This window comes from Oreochromis aureus, linkage group 16, assembly GCF_013358895.1.
Source record: "Oreochromis aureus strain Israel breed Guangdong linkage group 16, ZZ_aureus, whole genome shotgun sequence".
NCBI lineage: Eukaryota > Metazoa > Chordata > Actinopteri > Cichliformes > Cichlidae > Oreochromis > Oreochromis aureus.
The window spans coordinates 2,379,887-2,396,874 of NC_052957.1; the positions used below are offsets into that span (position 1 = coordinate 2,379,887).

Consider the following 16,988-nt stretch of genomic DNA (forward strand, 5'->3'; position numbering starts at 1 on the left):
AATTACAGTGCAGCTAATACACTGGAATATTATTGGGAACCTTTTAATATGCCAATACTGTTATTACAAAAACAGCAAAGGGTTATTACTAAACCAATATACACATCTGTAGAGTGCAATCATGCTGTCAACAACAGACCAATAAAACCTTAAATAGATAAATCCCTCTTTAGAAACATAAAACAAAGTCTTGTAAAACTCCTTATCACCTTCCCCTTTTATTTTGGATGTTTGGCTTTTAGATAATCAAGTATGAAATGAGAGTATGCAAATGCCAACATTTTCTCGCTTCTATTCTCTTTTTTTAAACTTATCCAGACTTGGAAAAATGATAAACTGAGTTACTTGCTTTAACAGGCACTTGAGGGCTATGTAGGAACCCTGGACATTATTCTGCTGCCAAAAGATCATTTTTGAGACTCAGCACTTTGGGCTTCAACTTCCCATCCTCCAGACCCATCAACACTTTCTGAATAAAGTCAAATGTGTTGGCCAAACATTTTGGGTAGCTTAGATGCAGGGTGTAAGTCAGTCCAAATATTACTAGAAATGCATCAGCCAGGGTGGGGAAATCAATGATCATGTTACCCTTGACCAAAACTGCAATCTTCTCAGGACAGAAGAATGTTGCATCGCTGGAATTGGCTCTGATCAGGAGGAGTCCAAGTGGCACTTCACTAATATCTGGTTCATCAGAATGCATCATCTACAGAAAACAAAATTACTACATGTTAGTGCATTCCCATTTCTCTTAGTTTCATCTATACAAGTACTGGATTATCCCCATCTTAGAAATCAAGTGTTTGAACAACAAAAAAGCCAAAACACACAAAAAACTTGAGAAAAATAAAAATGACAACTAGTACTCATAAAGCAAAGTCATACCTCTTTGATGGCAATAACTACAGAAAGTCAATGGGAGTTCTATTATTAAAAATAAATAAATAAATGTACAGTGATGTATGGTTGGGCTAGGAACATTATAGAAGGGTAGGGTCTATACACATTAAGAATATGTGGCGTTTCCCCATTATGTGACATGGACACTGTTGTAGACAGACCCAAAGGATTGAGATACTTCTCACACTGTCAAAGTGTCATAATTTTTTGTGAAATCTAAACAAGGTTGATACTTGGATACTGTTCACAAACTTACATCCCACGTTTTGATGAAGGTAGAGGTGTCTTCGTGCAAATAGGCAGGGAGGGCATGAAGCACAACAGCACGTCGGGCATGAATATCAACTTGTTCCTACATCACAAGAACATTTTTTTTTTTAATTATTGGCTTACCTAGTCAAGAATGGCAGTTAAAATGGATCAAATTAAATAAATCTGAAAAAACAAGACAAAACCCCACCTACGTGGAGATCATAGGTTCGGAAGAGCTGAGACAGAACAGCAGACACTTTCCCTGTGCGAGCAGCTTTCTTTCGGAATAAGCTCTGGAGCCGGGGAGCATGTTGGTCCAACACAGCATAAAAGTGGTTCTTCAGGGTGAGGTTTGTAATTCTGTGGAATTCTGCATAGATCTGAACACACAAAATAAATTTGCAAGTTACGATTAGTCTACAAATCTTTGCAAAATACATCAAAATCCTTACACTACCATGGCCTAATTTGTATTAATTCAGACAGGCCACATAACAGAAATCAATATAATATACATCTTGTTATATGCATGATCTAAGGAAACCTTACCTGAGATTCCAATTTCAGAGCAGGCCAGCGATCCAGGATGTCACCTACTGGTAGGTCATCACTGATGATCTCTTTGCGTCGCAAGGCAAATGTGGTATGCATCAGCTTTGTAATCAGGACGTGATTCTTTTCACTTTTCTTGACTTCATCCACAATCTGTAGTCTTAGCTGCTCAAGGCTAACAGCATCTTCACCCTTGGGAAATTCGGCAGAAAATTTACTTCTGCCTTTTTAGGTCTTTTAATGTCAGTGTGTGGTGACTGCTTGTCTGGGTCATTTCTACTTCTCCTTCCAGAATTCACAGCTACCTCTTGAAATCCAGCCCGACTCAATTTAGCACGATAGTTCCCCATCTTAAACTTTAGGCTATTTTTCCACCCATACCAGCCTGTCTGTGATCCAGGCTCCTTCAAACAAGGATGCTTGGTGACAAGAGCTTCAGCTACCACTGATATGTCCCGATCACTGGGATATGCTTTGAAACTATGCATTTTAGCTGCAAGAGTTTCAAGAATGTCATGCTTTTGTCCCCTAGACAACTTGAGAGCCTTTCCTGTTCTCTCATAAGCAACATCACCCTCACCAAGTATGAGTTCTACCTCATAGGAAAATGTAGGAATTGGGAAATCCTGAGGCCATCTTTCAACCCTGTCTGGAGTCATGGCATGGGGTAGTATTATTGTGTCATCTGATGCTACTGAACTATCATCACTCTCTGGTCTAACAACTTTTACAACAGCTTTCTGTGGAAGCTCCTCAATATCTAGAAGTGAATAAAGCTGCCTGTCAAAGTCTGGGTCTTCGTATAATAAGCTAAAGTCATAGTCAAGTTTGAACTTTTCTTTTATAATGTCTTTTAGCTGATCCACAGATTCTGGACGTGAGAATAAAGTCAGTTTTCTCACAATTTCTTTTGAGACATGAACATGAAGTAGTAGGGCTTGAGCAGACATTTCCTAGAAAGGAAAAGAGAAGAGTAGTAGTTGTTCTTTTTTCACCCTGATCTATTTGGCTACAAGTGGCTTATTCCAAAAGCAATATTAATCCCGCAGGTGTCTGATCAGAATGAATCTTTTTGTGTCAACAACAGATGTCCATCAACAGTATATGCTGTCAGACTTACTGTATCATTTAGCTCCGGCAGCTGATACACCGAAAAACTGTCTGTTAACGTCAGCTCAAATGACCTCAAATGCTCAATGTACCAGCATTCGTAATTCCTGCAAAACAAGGAAATGGAATTGTTTACAAGCATAAGATATTCAATCCTGCTGAATGTTGGAAGTCCTCCAGTCTGGCCTGCAGAGACAAACATTCCATTTGCATACTCCGTTCCATTTAGGGACACTTTATGAGTGGTGTATATGTTTTGGCTGTCTGTCTTAGTCTTGATAAAATCTTGTGCTACTTCAGGCAAAGTTGCAACTTGGACACAGGTGACACTTGAAGCTTGCGCTTGCGGTTTGAAAAACAAGGGTCCATTGAGGTGATATGCCATCATATGCTGATGCCTGGTTGCAAGTGTTTTCAAAACATTCTTGAAGTTCTTTGTATCCTGAATAACTCCTTTGAAAAAACGATGTTTTCCCAAATCTCATGGTCCACAGGTTAATCAAAGGACCGAAGTGCTTTGTTAGCTCAGGATAATGCTCAATGTAGTGATGCTTGGGTTTGAGCTTAAAATCAGGAAACACTGTTTTAAGGCCTTGTCTGTGCTCCTTTATTTTGGTTTGCAGGTACTGAATAGATTCTTCTGTGAAAGATGGAGACAATACAAGCTGTACAACTTCTTTGAGATCCATCATTGTGGCCCATACTTCATCTTGCTCAGGGACTTTACTTCCCACCATAAGTGGTATTAATCTCAACAAGGTGGAGTTTTCATGCCCGTTTCCCCCAATGCTTAGCTTGGATGCAAAATTCTTGGGAATCGGTTGGGGTTTATCAAGTCTGTCTGAGTGCTGGTATGGAAATGTGCGGATTTTTGTATTTAGATATTCCAAAGAAAAATATTTTCGCCGAATAAGTTCTCCAATGCACAGCGCCAACTCCACAGGCACAATCCCTTCAAAAAGATCATGCAGTATGTCTGGTGGGAAACCAGTGATGGGATGAAAGTGCTGCAGTGCTTTTCTGAGGGGACAATCGTCTTTTACACCGACATGGTTTAAATTATCTTCTTGTACAGTTTTTTCCACAAGAAGATCGTGACACTCCGTTGTTCTCATGGTGAATTCACCTTCAGAAACTTCAGTGGTCTGCATCTGATCTGCAGTGCAACAGCAGAATCTGCAAAAATGATGTGCTCTGAAAGACTGGACAAAGCCCGCAAGACCATGAGCAGCTAAATTATCAGCTGCCACAAAGAGCACAGAACCCTTGATGCATTCACCAAGGGTTTCTATGAAGAGGCCCTCCTGCTCCAGAGTTTGCAAATCTTTCAACAAAGGGGAAAGAACGTTTTCATAACCATGCTTCTGCAGGTCAGAAACTTTGCACAGCAAAGCTAGTTGTATAACATGTAGGCTTGACCTGTACTGACTTGGTAGATTGGCAAGTAACCAATAAACTGCAGTAAGTTTGTGGATCTTTCTAGCTGTGCCTAAAGGATTGGCTAGCTCAATGTCATCCACATACAAAATCAGTGACAACCTCAGCTCTCCGGCTGCTGACAGAAACTGGTTCTCTTTGAAATATGTCCCATCTGTATAGGACATGTACACCCCAGGTGGTGATTGTTTAGTTTCTTTGATTTTATCAACAATATCAGTATTTTTGAACATACTCTGGAGCATCTGCAATACTGGGACATATACTACTGTGGGACCACTAGAACCTAGAGAGTATTGGACAGGCATTACTAGAGGGTAATGGCTCCTCACAAACGTTTTCCTCCGCTTAGCAGTGGATAACTCTGCACCTGCTGTAGCTGCATTAACAAAAACATTTGTGTTCATAACAGCTTCCACCAACTCATTCAGTACGACTTCACTCACTGGCTGACTATGCTGGTGCAGAATGTTGGTAATAGAGTCTCTCACAAGAGGTTTGGACAGTGAGAATATCTGCAACAAGTCGTCAATGATGTTCTGTATTGCTCTCTCTGACACATGAAGAACACTGTACATTTTTAAGAAGAGGGAAGACAAGTTGTTTTTTAACTGATTTTGCAGTTCCTCAGTGTCATGTGTGGACTCAGAAGGATTAGAGGAAGGACTTCCAAGTTCATAGTCATAGTTTGAGGACCAGCATCCTCATATTCAACATTACTCTGTAAAGGATGGTTAGCAGTTTCTTTAAGAATAATTTCACACTTAAAGGCTGAAATATCACCATCAGGATGACACCTACTTCTATGGGTATTGAAGGACGAATACACATTAGTACGGTAGTGACAATTTTTGAAAGGGCAATCCAATGTCTCATGCTGTTGTTTTAGATGTGTCCTTAAGTGACTAAGGACATTTTTATCATTGAATGGCTGGCTACAACCACAAAGAGGGCAAAGAAACACTGCACTTTGATCTCTACTTTGCTCAACTTTCTCAGAATGTATCCGTGTTAAATGAATTTTCAAAGCATTCAGTGACTGAAATGTACAGATACAGCAATCATATGGACATGGCAAAGGACTGACTGAGGAAACATTGCTATGATGTAACCGATAGTGCTCAAGCACCTTTATCTGTTTTCCAAAGATAAGATTACAAAGTTTGCACTTGAACGCCATTGTATGATTTTTTTTTTTTTTTTTACTTTTTAAAGTAACTGTGGAAGTGCTATCAGTGTTTTTTTCTTATTTTTAGCAATCAACATACCAAAATAGTATCTTTCTACACCAGCAAGGAGTTTCAGCCTTAACCTGAAAAGAGAGAGAAAGAAATAGTTATAATACGTTATTGTCCAGCGCTTTGTCACTTTTTTACATAATCAGTTATCAAACACTGTATACATACAGGTGCTCTAACAACAACCACTTTTTAAACATTTGCTAATACCATCACATAGATATACAAAGTAGACAAAGAGTTACAAACATCATATTAGAACTGGAACAACAAGGAAAATGTAATGCAGGGATCACTGGTGTGTTTATGGAGCGGACACAAAAGCAGACGAAGGTGAGACAGAACTGAAAAAAAAAAAAAAAAGCGTTTATTTCAGGGTGATGTCCAAAAACATAAAAAGCAAGGCAAAAGGCGAAACAAGGGTGAAACTAAACTAAATCCTAAACTGCGGAAAGCCTAAACTAACATTGAAAACAATAACGAGAGACAAGAACATGAAACTTAACAGGGACATGCAAACATAAAAGTGAAAAAAGTCTAAACATGAGCATGAACATGAACCTGAGCAGTAGCAGAAATTCTGTGACTTTGACATGAAGATAAATAGACACTGAACAGACGAAGACAGAGGACTTAAATACATAGAAAGGAAAAGAGGGAAGTGGAAACACCAGGAAACACAGCTGACACAAATGAACCTGAATGCCACAGGGTAAGTACAACAAAACAAACTGAACATGGAACACCAGACTCTTCACAGTAAAACAGAAACAAGAAAGGGATGTAGACAAGACAACACGAGCTTGACAAATAGAACATGGAACACGCATAAATACATGGGGAGACACCAAACTGAAGGGGAGACTCAAGGAAACAGATTAGGGAAATGAGGGCATGGACATGAAAGTAAAACACAGAAGACAAGACGGACCGTACAGAGAACAGACAAGACACATAACCAAGGTGACAGATGAAACATAACTAGGCCAGAACTCAACGAAACCTTAACTAATAATAACACAGGAATTTCACCTTATTTCAATATAACATCAAAAATAAACTCAAAGTCCTAATGTACACTGGGGTTGAGAATAAAATTAGAGAAAAAAACTGTTTGGTAAATATATTATTGATGGGTTCACCCTCAAGTTAACCTGAAATAGACCAGGCACAACAACTTAATAGTTCAGAAGATTCAACATTCCTACTTGTATACAGAACTATTTGCAACCCAAACCAAGTTCTACCGCCTAATTATATGATGATTGATCACTGCTTATATCATCCTGTGATTACAATATTGATGCCCCAGTTTTAATATGTACAATTCCAGAGAACTAAACATAGCTTTCAAGTTCCACCAGTTGGCAAATGAGTTAGCTAAGCAGCGCAGCAGTGCAACAAAGATTCAACAATTTATCACAGTTTATAAACTGCAAATCTGTTTGGCACTTTAGAAACGCCTGCTAAAGACTTATTTTACAGTAATAAGAGATTAGAAATGTATGAGCAGGGCTTAGCTTTAGTGCTCGCCTCTGCTGGGACTAATACTGTGTTATACTAAATGTGAGCTTATTAGCACAATTCATGCAAAACACACTTTGGGGCCAGTGCCACCAAGACCATACACTGGAACCCTATTTTTACATTTGGTGGCATGGACAAACAAACAAACAAACAAAAAAAAAGGAAAAAAAAAAAGAACAAAAGGCAGTTATTAAATGCCTGCTACAATTCGACATTTATGACGATAAAAATTCGTATTACAAAAGAGAAATAAGGTTTCATAAAAAAATTAAACTTACCACAAAAGCGCTCACAAAGACAAAATTGCTGCGAAGGCGGTAAATGCAGCTAGCCAAGTGCAGAGCGTTAGCTGTTCCAGTTCAAAGGTCTGTAACATACCACAGCACGTCCTCATTTATCCAGCGTCAAAGGCAATGCAGCAAAAAACCCTTCCCAAGTGATTTTATTTCTGTTGGGAAATTAACGTTCCACAACTTTCTTTCGGAGTAATGAGCGGGCATTCGCACTCGAAGCGAGGAATCCAAGATGGTTGCCAGCACTTCATAAAGAAACAGGTGGCGCACGTACGTACGTACGTAGGGACGTAAGTGACGTCAGTGTTAAAACTCAAATTATTTGAGGGCAATGTCAGAAACTAATCAATATATTTAAGTACTGATAACTTGAAAAAACAAACTTGTTCAAACTACTCAAAAAAATAAAGGTGTATGAACTTATAACAGGTTTTTAAGTAGTTGGAACTCATTTCATTTATCAAACTATTACTATTCGGTCTTACAGTGTACATGAGGGAGTGTAATCCACAACACTTGGTGTAAGAATACAGACCTTTCACATTTCCAAAAAGGATGCATGAAATACATTTTGATTTTGCAGCACATCGCTGAAATCCACAAAAACCTCCCGAAAGCAATTTTTTCTCATTTTCTGTACTGAGCCACATTGTAAAGAAAGACTAAACTAGGCTTTTACCCAGGAGCATACATATGTACGCCCATGCACAAAGGGGGATGTTAATTGCACTGACCTAAAAACAAAGCCCCCCTCCCCACAGGACTTGTTTTCTGATGATGCCTGTACAAAAGATAATAAGGAGGCCCAGTTTGAGTAAAGATTCAAAGGTGTAGCATGGCTCAGCTTGGCAGCGTCTCTGAGCAAACAGAGGCTTTACGAAAAGAGAAGAGAATGACCCCAAGCCTGGTTTTCCCCCTTTGTCACAGGGTTGGAAGTTTTCCAGACTAAACTTGAGTCCACAATCAGTATATCAGACTCCCTCCTCCTCCTCCTCCACTCTGTTTCTCTTTTTCAGACATCTCTCTTATCCACGCTCACTTCCTCTAGTCTCACCTCCTCCCCCTCCTCCAGCCCTTCCCTAATCTCTGTCTTTTGCCTGCCCCTATCTCATCGTGTTTCTCCTTCACATCAGCGATTTAGACAAAGATGAGTCAGTAAAGTGAGGCCTGTAAGTGTTCCTTAAATTCAGGAATATTCCATTTCACATTCAAGGCTGTGTGTACAAAGGGTAACACCGACATCACTGATGAGCAGTATTATTTTCTTCATAAACCAGCATCCTGCTTTCCAAATCTGTTGGTAAATGGAGGGTTCAAACTGTAGGAGAACCTTTTATCGGCCTCTCCCGGCACATGGTCATGATAATCACGGTCAAACAACATGCAGGCAACAGACAAAAACACACAAAGTAGTATCACCTGCCAAACTGGCAGTAAAGCTTAAATGATTTGTTGAGGATCAAACTGATTCAGCGCAGAGCTGTGATATCTCAGTGATGCCATGAATGTGACAGAGTTATAACTTCCAGTTACACATGTAAACTTAATCTCACCGAACTCTCAGCCCAACATGATGTCAGTGAGAATGTGAGATCCTTTCGAGGGACCTGGAGTCAGTCACGGTTCATTTATGCTAAAGGGTTTATGAATCATAGCCAGAAATAACAAACCAAAGATCCTCGCTGTGTTGTCTTAAACACTGCGATCCCCACTGTGGGTCATTAGAGGAGGGGGGGTTCATATATGTAGGTCTTGTATCAACACTAGGCAGAGTTCAAACACAGAGGAGAGAAGGAGGTGAGTATAGGGAGGGGAGGATGAGGAGGAACAGAGTGTGCTCACACAGAAAATATCATATAAAGAAGAAAGAAAAGCAGCTATTTATGAACATTTCGTCAGTGGTGTCAAAATCTTTTTACTTCCTGTCAGTAGCATAACACACACATGCAAGCACTTCCTCTGCTGGATGAAAACTTTAGCGGTAATCATGCAAATGGCCTCAAAACGTCAGTCTACACAAAATCCACAATATGAGCTTTCAGCTGTGGATTTGGAGCTCTTGAACTGAAGTCTAACCCTCAGTCATGAGGTTGTGGCATGATAGAAACACGTGTGTGGATAAAATAAACTAAAATCTGAACTGCATGGCAGTGCCTTCTTTCTTCTCTGCATCTATCCATCCCTTGTGCTCCTCATGGCTTTCTCTGTGTAGATTTATCACTCCCTGTTTGCCTTCATATCCAAGCAGCTGACTGTTTTTCCTCTTTGCCCTCCAGTCCTCTGCCTAACCGCCGCTGAGCTCATGCTCTATCATTTAACCATACCACACTGGGAAAAGCCTGCCTTTTGATGGGCCCACCTCTGCTTGTGTGTGTGTGTGTGTGTGTGTGTGTGTGTGTGTGTGTGTGTGTGTGTGTGTGTGTGTGTGTGTGTGTGTGTGTGTGTGTGTGATGTGTTTCTCCCAGAGGGAAGGGAGGAGCAAAGTTTTGGAGTTAGATAGGATGCTGAGCCAAATGAAATGCATGCAAAGAAACATGCAGAAACACACACATTAACAGGAGCCCGTGCAAACATGCACATGTTTTTTTTGTGATTAAATTCATTTACATAATGCATTCCCAACCTCTTAAGGCCAATTTAAAGTCCCCTGTTGATAGATTATAGGTTTTTGCATCAAGTGTGTGCACGCCAACATTACTGTAGAGCTGACAGAAAGAGTTAAATAACTGCACAGGTTTTAAACACCATGCAGCCTCTGCCTTACCAACATCCAAACCAGCTTACAAACTAGAGTCCTGGTTCAGTTTTCATCCACCATGTGCTCACAAGTTTCCAAATTCAGTGAGTAAATATTATCAACATTTCAAAACTGCTTGGTTTGATTACAGTTAGCTTGCTGCTCCACTGGTTTTGTCGTTAACACACAGCTACTAAACGAAGATGTAGGTTCAGCTAAACCAGACTCGTTCCTTGACTTACAGAAAGAAAGAGGGAATGCAGCTGGGAGGACAAAGCAGAACACTGATGCACATTTAGGAATAGATTCCGATAAGGAGACAGACAGGCAGTACGGTTTTCTCCCTAATTTGACCTCAGTGAGCAAATGGCAGCTGTTTTTCAGTGAGCTCATGACGGTGGAAGCCCAGGATTTGTCATGTCTGTATATGTGTGCGAATGTGTGCGCGAAGACCTACCAGAGTGGATTTCTGGGCGGTGAGTCACAGAAAGCGGAGAATGCAGAGTCAGGCAGATGCATATCCCCAATGTCCCAGAGCAAGAATACACCTCCTACCTACAGACACACTGAGGGACACGGGGCGCAAATCTCCCCAGAGGTAGAAATCTGACATGATGTGTAAACGAGAGCGTTGGTCTGTGCCGACTCTGTTAGAGCCAGAAATGAGTCTTTCAGCCCCCTGGAAGCACCTCTCAGCCACAGAAGGTTTGACACTTTTTTCAGTCACTGATGAAACTTTTATGTTACTTCCTGCAAAAATATACATTCTTAAGATGCTGAAATGCACTTTAATTGTCTAGAGAAACTATAAACCTTTTATTTAATTTCTTCTGTCCCATTCACTAAAGCTGAGTCTCAGCATTTTGAGAAATGATCATGACATAATCATAGCGACCAATGACAAAGAAGCCTGAAGGGGTTTTCTAGCTGTAGCATGCTGAGTGGAGCTGAGTGAAGACAGTAGAAAGGTTGAAGTTTGATCAGCTATCACAATAGATGAATCGTTCTGATGCTTGGCAGCTCTGAGCAGACATTAATGAGCATCATGGTTCACCAAAGATGACATACCATGATTGAGCGTCGACAGTCTAACAGTCTAATCTAACACCAGCAGCCAGTGATGAACACGACGAACGTTACATGATTTTATTCTTACTACACTGCGTCTACTACAGTTTCAGTTAAAGATGGCAATGTTTGTCATGAGAATCAGTGTCTTAGCAAAAACAAAAGAACAGTGACAGAACAGTAACTGTACAGAGACGCTAACAGCGACTCTTCATTTGAGACGAGCAAATCTGTTGCCTGGCGTTGTAATTTTGACATTAACACTCTGCATCTGAATTTCTGAGCTAACAAGCCTTCAAGCTCATGCTAGGTAAGCTAGCTGTTTCTTGCTAGTTTTTTTTCAGACACCACCACAATCCCACCTGTTTAAGTAAAGATGCTGCAAAGCTTCCTTCATGTGAGTATATCCTTTTGCTTCTTTAGCTCGCTTGTTTTACTCAGTTTAAAACAGTGGGGAAAAAAGTTTCTTTGGGGGACTGATGGTGGCTACTTGGAAATGTAAATATTGCCCATCACTAGCAGATAGTCGCAAAGGCTAAAGAGGCTAAAATGCTAAGAGACTTGAACCACCCTTTAGTTCTGTGTTGAAGCCTGGAGTTGAGCAACTTGGCTCTTGTCAGTGTTGCCAACTTAGCAACTTTGTCGCTATATTTAGCGAGTTTTCAGACCCCATTAGTGACTTTTTTTCTAAAAAGCGGCTAGCGATAAATCTGGCGACTTTTGCTGGTGTTGTTAGGGAGACATATGACCTGAAAGCACGGATTGCTCTTACTCTCAACAAGCAGCGGGTGCTGCTGTGGGCACCTCGCCCGTGCCAAAGCGCTGACAGGCGGCGGACCGTCGTCACGCAGCAGTCGCCCCCAGCTGCTGTCAGAGCAGGAGATGCTGACCCCTACGCATCCAAACTGCAAATGAGCGAAGCTGCTGCTCCCGCCCTCACTGTTACACCGTCAGTTCTTCTTTTACTCTTACTTTTTGTGAATCACAAGGTTTAAAACTACTTAAACACGCACAGACACAAAAAGTAACTCCACCAGAGTGCCAATTTCGGGTCACTTTTGCTGGTACCAAGCCCGGATAAAGGAGGTGGGTTGGAATTGTGACATAAAAAAACTGATAATTGCTAAAAGAAATTAAATTTTTTAGTTCTAAATATATTCTTTATATTCTTAAATATATTCTGCATTTAGGGTGTTTTTTTCTCACTTTATGTCTCTTCTACGATGTTATTTCTCTCTCCTACAACTTAGGTTACAATTACATAAACATGACCAATTATGCAAATTAGGTGATGACGCCATTTAGCAACTTCTAATGACTTTTAGGACAGCCAATAGTGATTTTCCTTACTGAGGAGTTGGCAACACTGGCTCTTGTTAAGAAACTGCTGACTAATAAGAAGGATGGAGGTTTAAAACATATCTGCATTAGCTTCAAGTTTTAGGCCCAAAAACTGCCTCCGTACCTTTCACAGTCTATGGTAGTGTAATCATTAGCTGAAGCTGATTTTGCACATTTGTGTGTACTAATTCCATCCATCCATTTTCTGCCGCTTATCCAGGTTCAGGTCACAGGGGCAGCAGTTTAAGCAGATAAGCCCAGACTTCCCCTCCCTGCCCAGCTCTTCCAGCTCATCCAAAGGGACACTGATTGATTCCCAAATCAGCCAAGACATAATCTCTCTAGCAAGTCCTGGGTTTAACCCTGGGCCTCCTTCCTGTAGGACATGGGGGAAACACCTTGCCTAGGAGATATCCAGGAAGCATCCTAATCAGATGCCTTAACTTCCTCATCTGCCTCCTTATGATGTGGAGGAGCAGGGGCTCTAATCCGAGTCCCTCTTCAATGACCAAGCTCCTCACCCTTGGAAAAGCCCAGCCACCCTTAGAAGGAGACACATTTCTACCTCATTGTTTCTGTTACTACCCAGATCTCGTGACTGTAGGTGAGGGTGGGAAGACAGGTTGAACGGTAAATCAGCACCTTTACGTTTGTGCTCAGCTCTCTCTTTACCACAAGAGATCAGTACAGCATCTGCATCACTGTGGATGTTGTACTGGTCCATCTCTCAAACGTATGCTCTGCTCTCCCCTCACTCGTTAACAAGACTTTAACTTGGGGTAGTCCAACACCCTCCAAATAACAAAAACACAAACCAAGGTCTCTCTGCAGTTGTACAAGGACTAAATGGTCAGTAACAACAGGCCAGAGATTCCTGACAATTTCCAGAATGGAAAAAAATAATGAAGCTTTCTGCAGCATGCCATTATGGGGAAGTTTGTTTTGAATCCATGTGCTGTCAATACACACTGGAGGAGTAAATCTGTACGTCTGCTGAGAGCTGGCCCAAAGAAAAGCACATTTTACAGGCGAACGCAGAACTTTTTGTTTATACTCTGCTGTACTTTACTCCTTCTTTCAGCTTCACTCAACTATTCTAAGTCGCTGCATCATAATTATGAAACAGTGCTTGGGTGGAAACTCAGCTAAAGGTACAGACATAGAATATGAAGTCACTGCGGTAGACAGGACCATGGAAGCTGAATTAGTACTCTATTAGTATTCCAGAAATGTTCCTGTAACCTCCCAGCTGTGGTGCATGCATGAAACACACACACATATGAACTTGACGTCTTAAACGCTTGGCTGTACGGTTTATTTTAAGACATGAAAACCTTTTTTATGCTTTTCAGTAAGTATACCTTTAGTGTATTCTCTGTGTTCTGCCTCTTGTATTTAAGTATTTCTGAAGGCAGAGCTTCTCTTCCATCCACACAGTGATTACATGACATCATTCACAGTCAAGATGTCTTTTATGTCATACAGAGGCTCTTCTCTGTTAGCCAGTCTGGATGCAGTCGATATACCATCAGTACAACCTCTGATCCAGCCTCTGATTCATGTCAGAGAAATGGTGAACGTGAGTGTGTGCTTTTTGGTTGCGTCTGCAGGTCAGGTAGTTTGGGTGAACATCAAATGAGTGATGACAGAAAACCCAGCCAGGTGATCATGAAGGGGAATGAATCACTGTCTGACTTTACACTGGAAAGATGACAAAGGGGGAGATGAAGACGACGACAAGAATCTGCGTAAGAGCTTCTTAGACACTGTTATCTTTCTGTGTGCGTGTGTGCGTGTGTGCGTGTGTGTGTGTGTGTGTGTGCGCGTGTGTGTATCGTTAACAGCTTGACTCTGACATTGTACCGAGCCCATATATAAGCTTCAGTGTTTGCCATACGCAATTGGTTTTGTGTAGGATAGATCTAAGGGAGTGATATCATTTAATAAAAGCACTCGCCTGAGCAAGGGAAAACATATCAAAAGGATGAACATGACTCCACATGTTGAAGACAGCGGTCGGCAGGTTTGGGAGGGAATTGCTTGCCAGCTGTGTGAGATTATCTAAAACACCAAAGCCACTTCAGTGCATGCTCTAATACACATATACACTCCATATACACAGCTGTATTTGGCTGTATCCTTTCCTTTTTAATGGTGCCCACCGAGCACCAGTTATTCATGGATGTTAGTTTTGGTCTAAATCTGGACGTCCAGTCATGATGGCCTTTAAAAAGATGCCCCCTGTACAAATATGGTTAAAAGTAAAATGTGGAAAAGTTGTCTTTTTTTGTTCAACCTAATTTTAACTGCTCTCAAACATGAAACTGAACAAATGCTGTTGATTAGAGATCTGAAAGCTGTGAAGGCTCATGTCAAGTCGAAGTGATTCCACACATTTATTTATATTTTGCTTTCAAGGAGTTTCTTGTAATATTTAAAGTATTTTTGAGCAATAGTTCCCAAGAACTATTGCTCAAAAATAGCCAGTTAGTTTGTATCTGACCATTTTCAGAGGGATGTTGTATTTTCTTTCTTTTATTAAACTACTTAACACTGACCTAGTGGGGATGGGCCACTCTTGTGTCTAGAACAAACAACTTAGCAAAGAATAGTGTATTTAGACAGCTTTTCACAAAATCACTTTACTTGTTCCCATTTCTTTGGCAAAATGAATAAAAATTCATTGCACCAAAAAGGAGATTTCCAGAGAGCTATTAGCTGGAAACTCAGTAAGTGGAGGACAAAAGAAGAAGTGTCAGGCTTAAAAAAAATATCTGTCCTGCTCTCGAGAAATAGGAAAAAATACAACACGGACCTGATCAGAAGTGGTCTCAGTGGAAATGTGGCTGCTAAGGATCCAGGAGAGGTCAGGAGAGAGGTACAACACAGCTGTACAGGGGCTGCAGTACAGTCAGTGTGATGGTGATATTTAAAAATCGATTCAATTATGAACACAGAAAGGTGCCTTTAGATCTCGATCCACCATGCAACGGCATCTGTAGAGCCTCTAATTGATAATGGCTTCACCTTTCAGCATGACAATGGTCCCAGACACAGTGTGAGTGCAGTAAAAGCATAGCTGGATAGAAAAACACACAGTGGAGCACAATCAGCGTCGCCAGAGGCCGAACCTCAGCATTACAGAGACACTTTGGGCTTTGAAGAAGCCGGGAGAGAGGTCCTCCTTCACTTTTTAATCAAATTTGGATTTAAAGGAACATTTTTTCTGAACAATTTTGCAATGAGATGAAGGGTTTGCACCTTTCTCCCCTTCAGGCAGGAGAGATGAAATTCTTTTCAGTGCCTTTTCAACATGTTTCTGCAGGGTTATTGGTCCGAACAAGGACACGCCGAGCACTTGTGAATATGATTGGTCCTGGAAAGCAAGCGTTTAACAACGAGTTGATGTAGTCTTAGATTCAGGAGACACCATTTATCTTCTTTAATCGTGTTCAATTTAAGGAACACAAATCAGGATATTTCAAGAGCACCAGTGGACTTGTGTAATTACCGATCCACCAGTGATGACCACAGACATGCTGTACACACCCTGCCCTGCCCAAAGACTTGCTCAACTCGTGCGGCATGTCTGTGTTTTGCATTATTTTCTGCCTGAACTAAGAAACTAAGAATGAGAGTAATATCCATAACATCAGGCTGCGATTGCACAAACACTGCTAACTCTGTTTTATGATTTATTTGGCCTCCTGGTAATGCCAGAACGCAAAATAATTAACGTTGTCTTACAGACGATATTAAAATTGGAGTTGATGGATGAGACTTTAAAGCGGCGTAATAACGCTGCCTTTCCTGCAAAGACTCGACTTCTGACCTTCTGCCTGGAGTCAGCGAGGTCAGCGCGTATTGGTCTGGTTAGTTTACGCTCTTCTTCAAACATCCGTTACAAATTACTGCGAGTGTGTGCGCATGTATGTGTATGTCTGTTGATGCTTGCATGAATGGGTGTAACGCTGCTGTCAGCACTGTCTTATCATAAATTACTGTCAGAGATAAACAATGGAAGTTTGGAGAAGGTTTCAAATGGGGCATCAGGAAATGCACGCTGCCTGGTCCCGTAAATACGAGTCTAAACAAACTGAGCCCGTTTTATCTATTTAATAAATCAATAATATGTAGTTTGATGCGTTGAAATCAATGTGGCATGATGCTTAAAAAGAAGAAATGAAAGACATGTTTTGACATTCAAAGCTTAGTCATACTGACAGTCGTGAATATTCTTATCTGAAGCCAAACATTCTGTCCCCGAAGCTGAGAATTTACAGCTTCTGTCCAAACACCGTAAAACATCATATTTAGGTTTGTAAGCATTTTTTCAACAGCACTAAAATCTAAGTGCAGCTGAGTAAAACCTTTGACCACAACAGCAACAGAGGTCTAAGAAATGTTTGCATTACTTCAGTTAGCTGTGGTTCAGTGAATCAGATGATGATGTGAACATGAGCGCATCACCCGTAAAACGTTTGTATGCCCTTCTGTACAGCTGTAAACATCACTGATCTTAAACGTGTTTAG

At 40.9% G+C, this 16,988-nt stretch overlaps 1 protein-coding gene and 1 long non-coding RNA gene across 3 annotated transcripts in view; one reads left to right on the forward strand and one right to left on the reverse strand.

Moving 5' to 3' along the window:
* Positions 1 to 53: 53 nt before the first annotated feature.
* LOC120433657 lies at positions 54 to 2,054 on the reverse strand. The gene is made up of 5 exons (XM_039600320.1): positions 2,010 to 2,054; positions 1,702 to 1,896; positions 1,365 to 1,532; positions 1,157 to 1,252; positions 54 to 706 (listed from the first exon to the last, which is right to left on the reverse strand). Exons 1-5 carry the CDS (start codon positions 2,052 to 2,054, stop codon positions 389 to 391), a joined length of 822 nt encoding a protein of 273 aa, XP_039456254.1. The 3' UTR covers positions 54 to 388.
* A 9,001-nt stretch (positions 2,055 to 11,055) lies between these two features.
* LOC120433459 overlaps positions 11,056 to 16,988 on the forward strand; it is a 34,945-nt gene continuing 29,012 nt past the window's right edge. The window contains exon 1 of one of the 2 annotated variants that reach the window (XR_005608573.1): positions 11,056 to 11,511. This is a non-coding gene — a long non-coding RNA (uncharacterized LOC120433459). The remainder of the gene's footprint in view (positions 11,512 to 16,988) is intronic. The other variant, XR_005608574.1, reaches the window with a different exon arrangement.

What these genes read in the sequence shown, in the direction of transcription:
- LOC120433657 (XM_039600320.1), bottom strand. Translation starts at nt 2,054, where the DNA reads ATGGGGAACTATCGTGCTAAATTGAGTCGGGCTGGATTTCAAGAG. An exon ending in GTCGGGCTGGATTTCAAGAG is followed by an intron (nt 1,897 to 2,009) that starts GTAGCTGTGAAT and finishes GAATTTCCCAAG; the next exon opens with GGTGAAGATGCTGTTAGCCT. An exon ending in TCCGAACCTATGATCTCCAC is followed by an intron (nt 1,253 to 1,364) that starts GTAGGTGGGGTT and finishes CTTGTGATGTAG; the next exon opens with GAACAAGTTGATATTCATGC.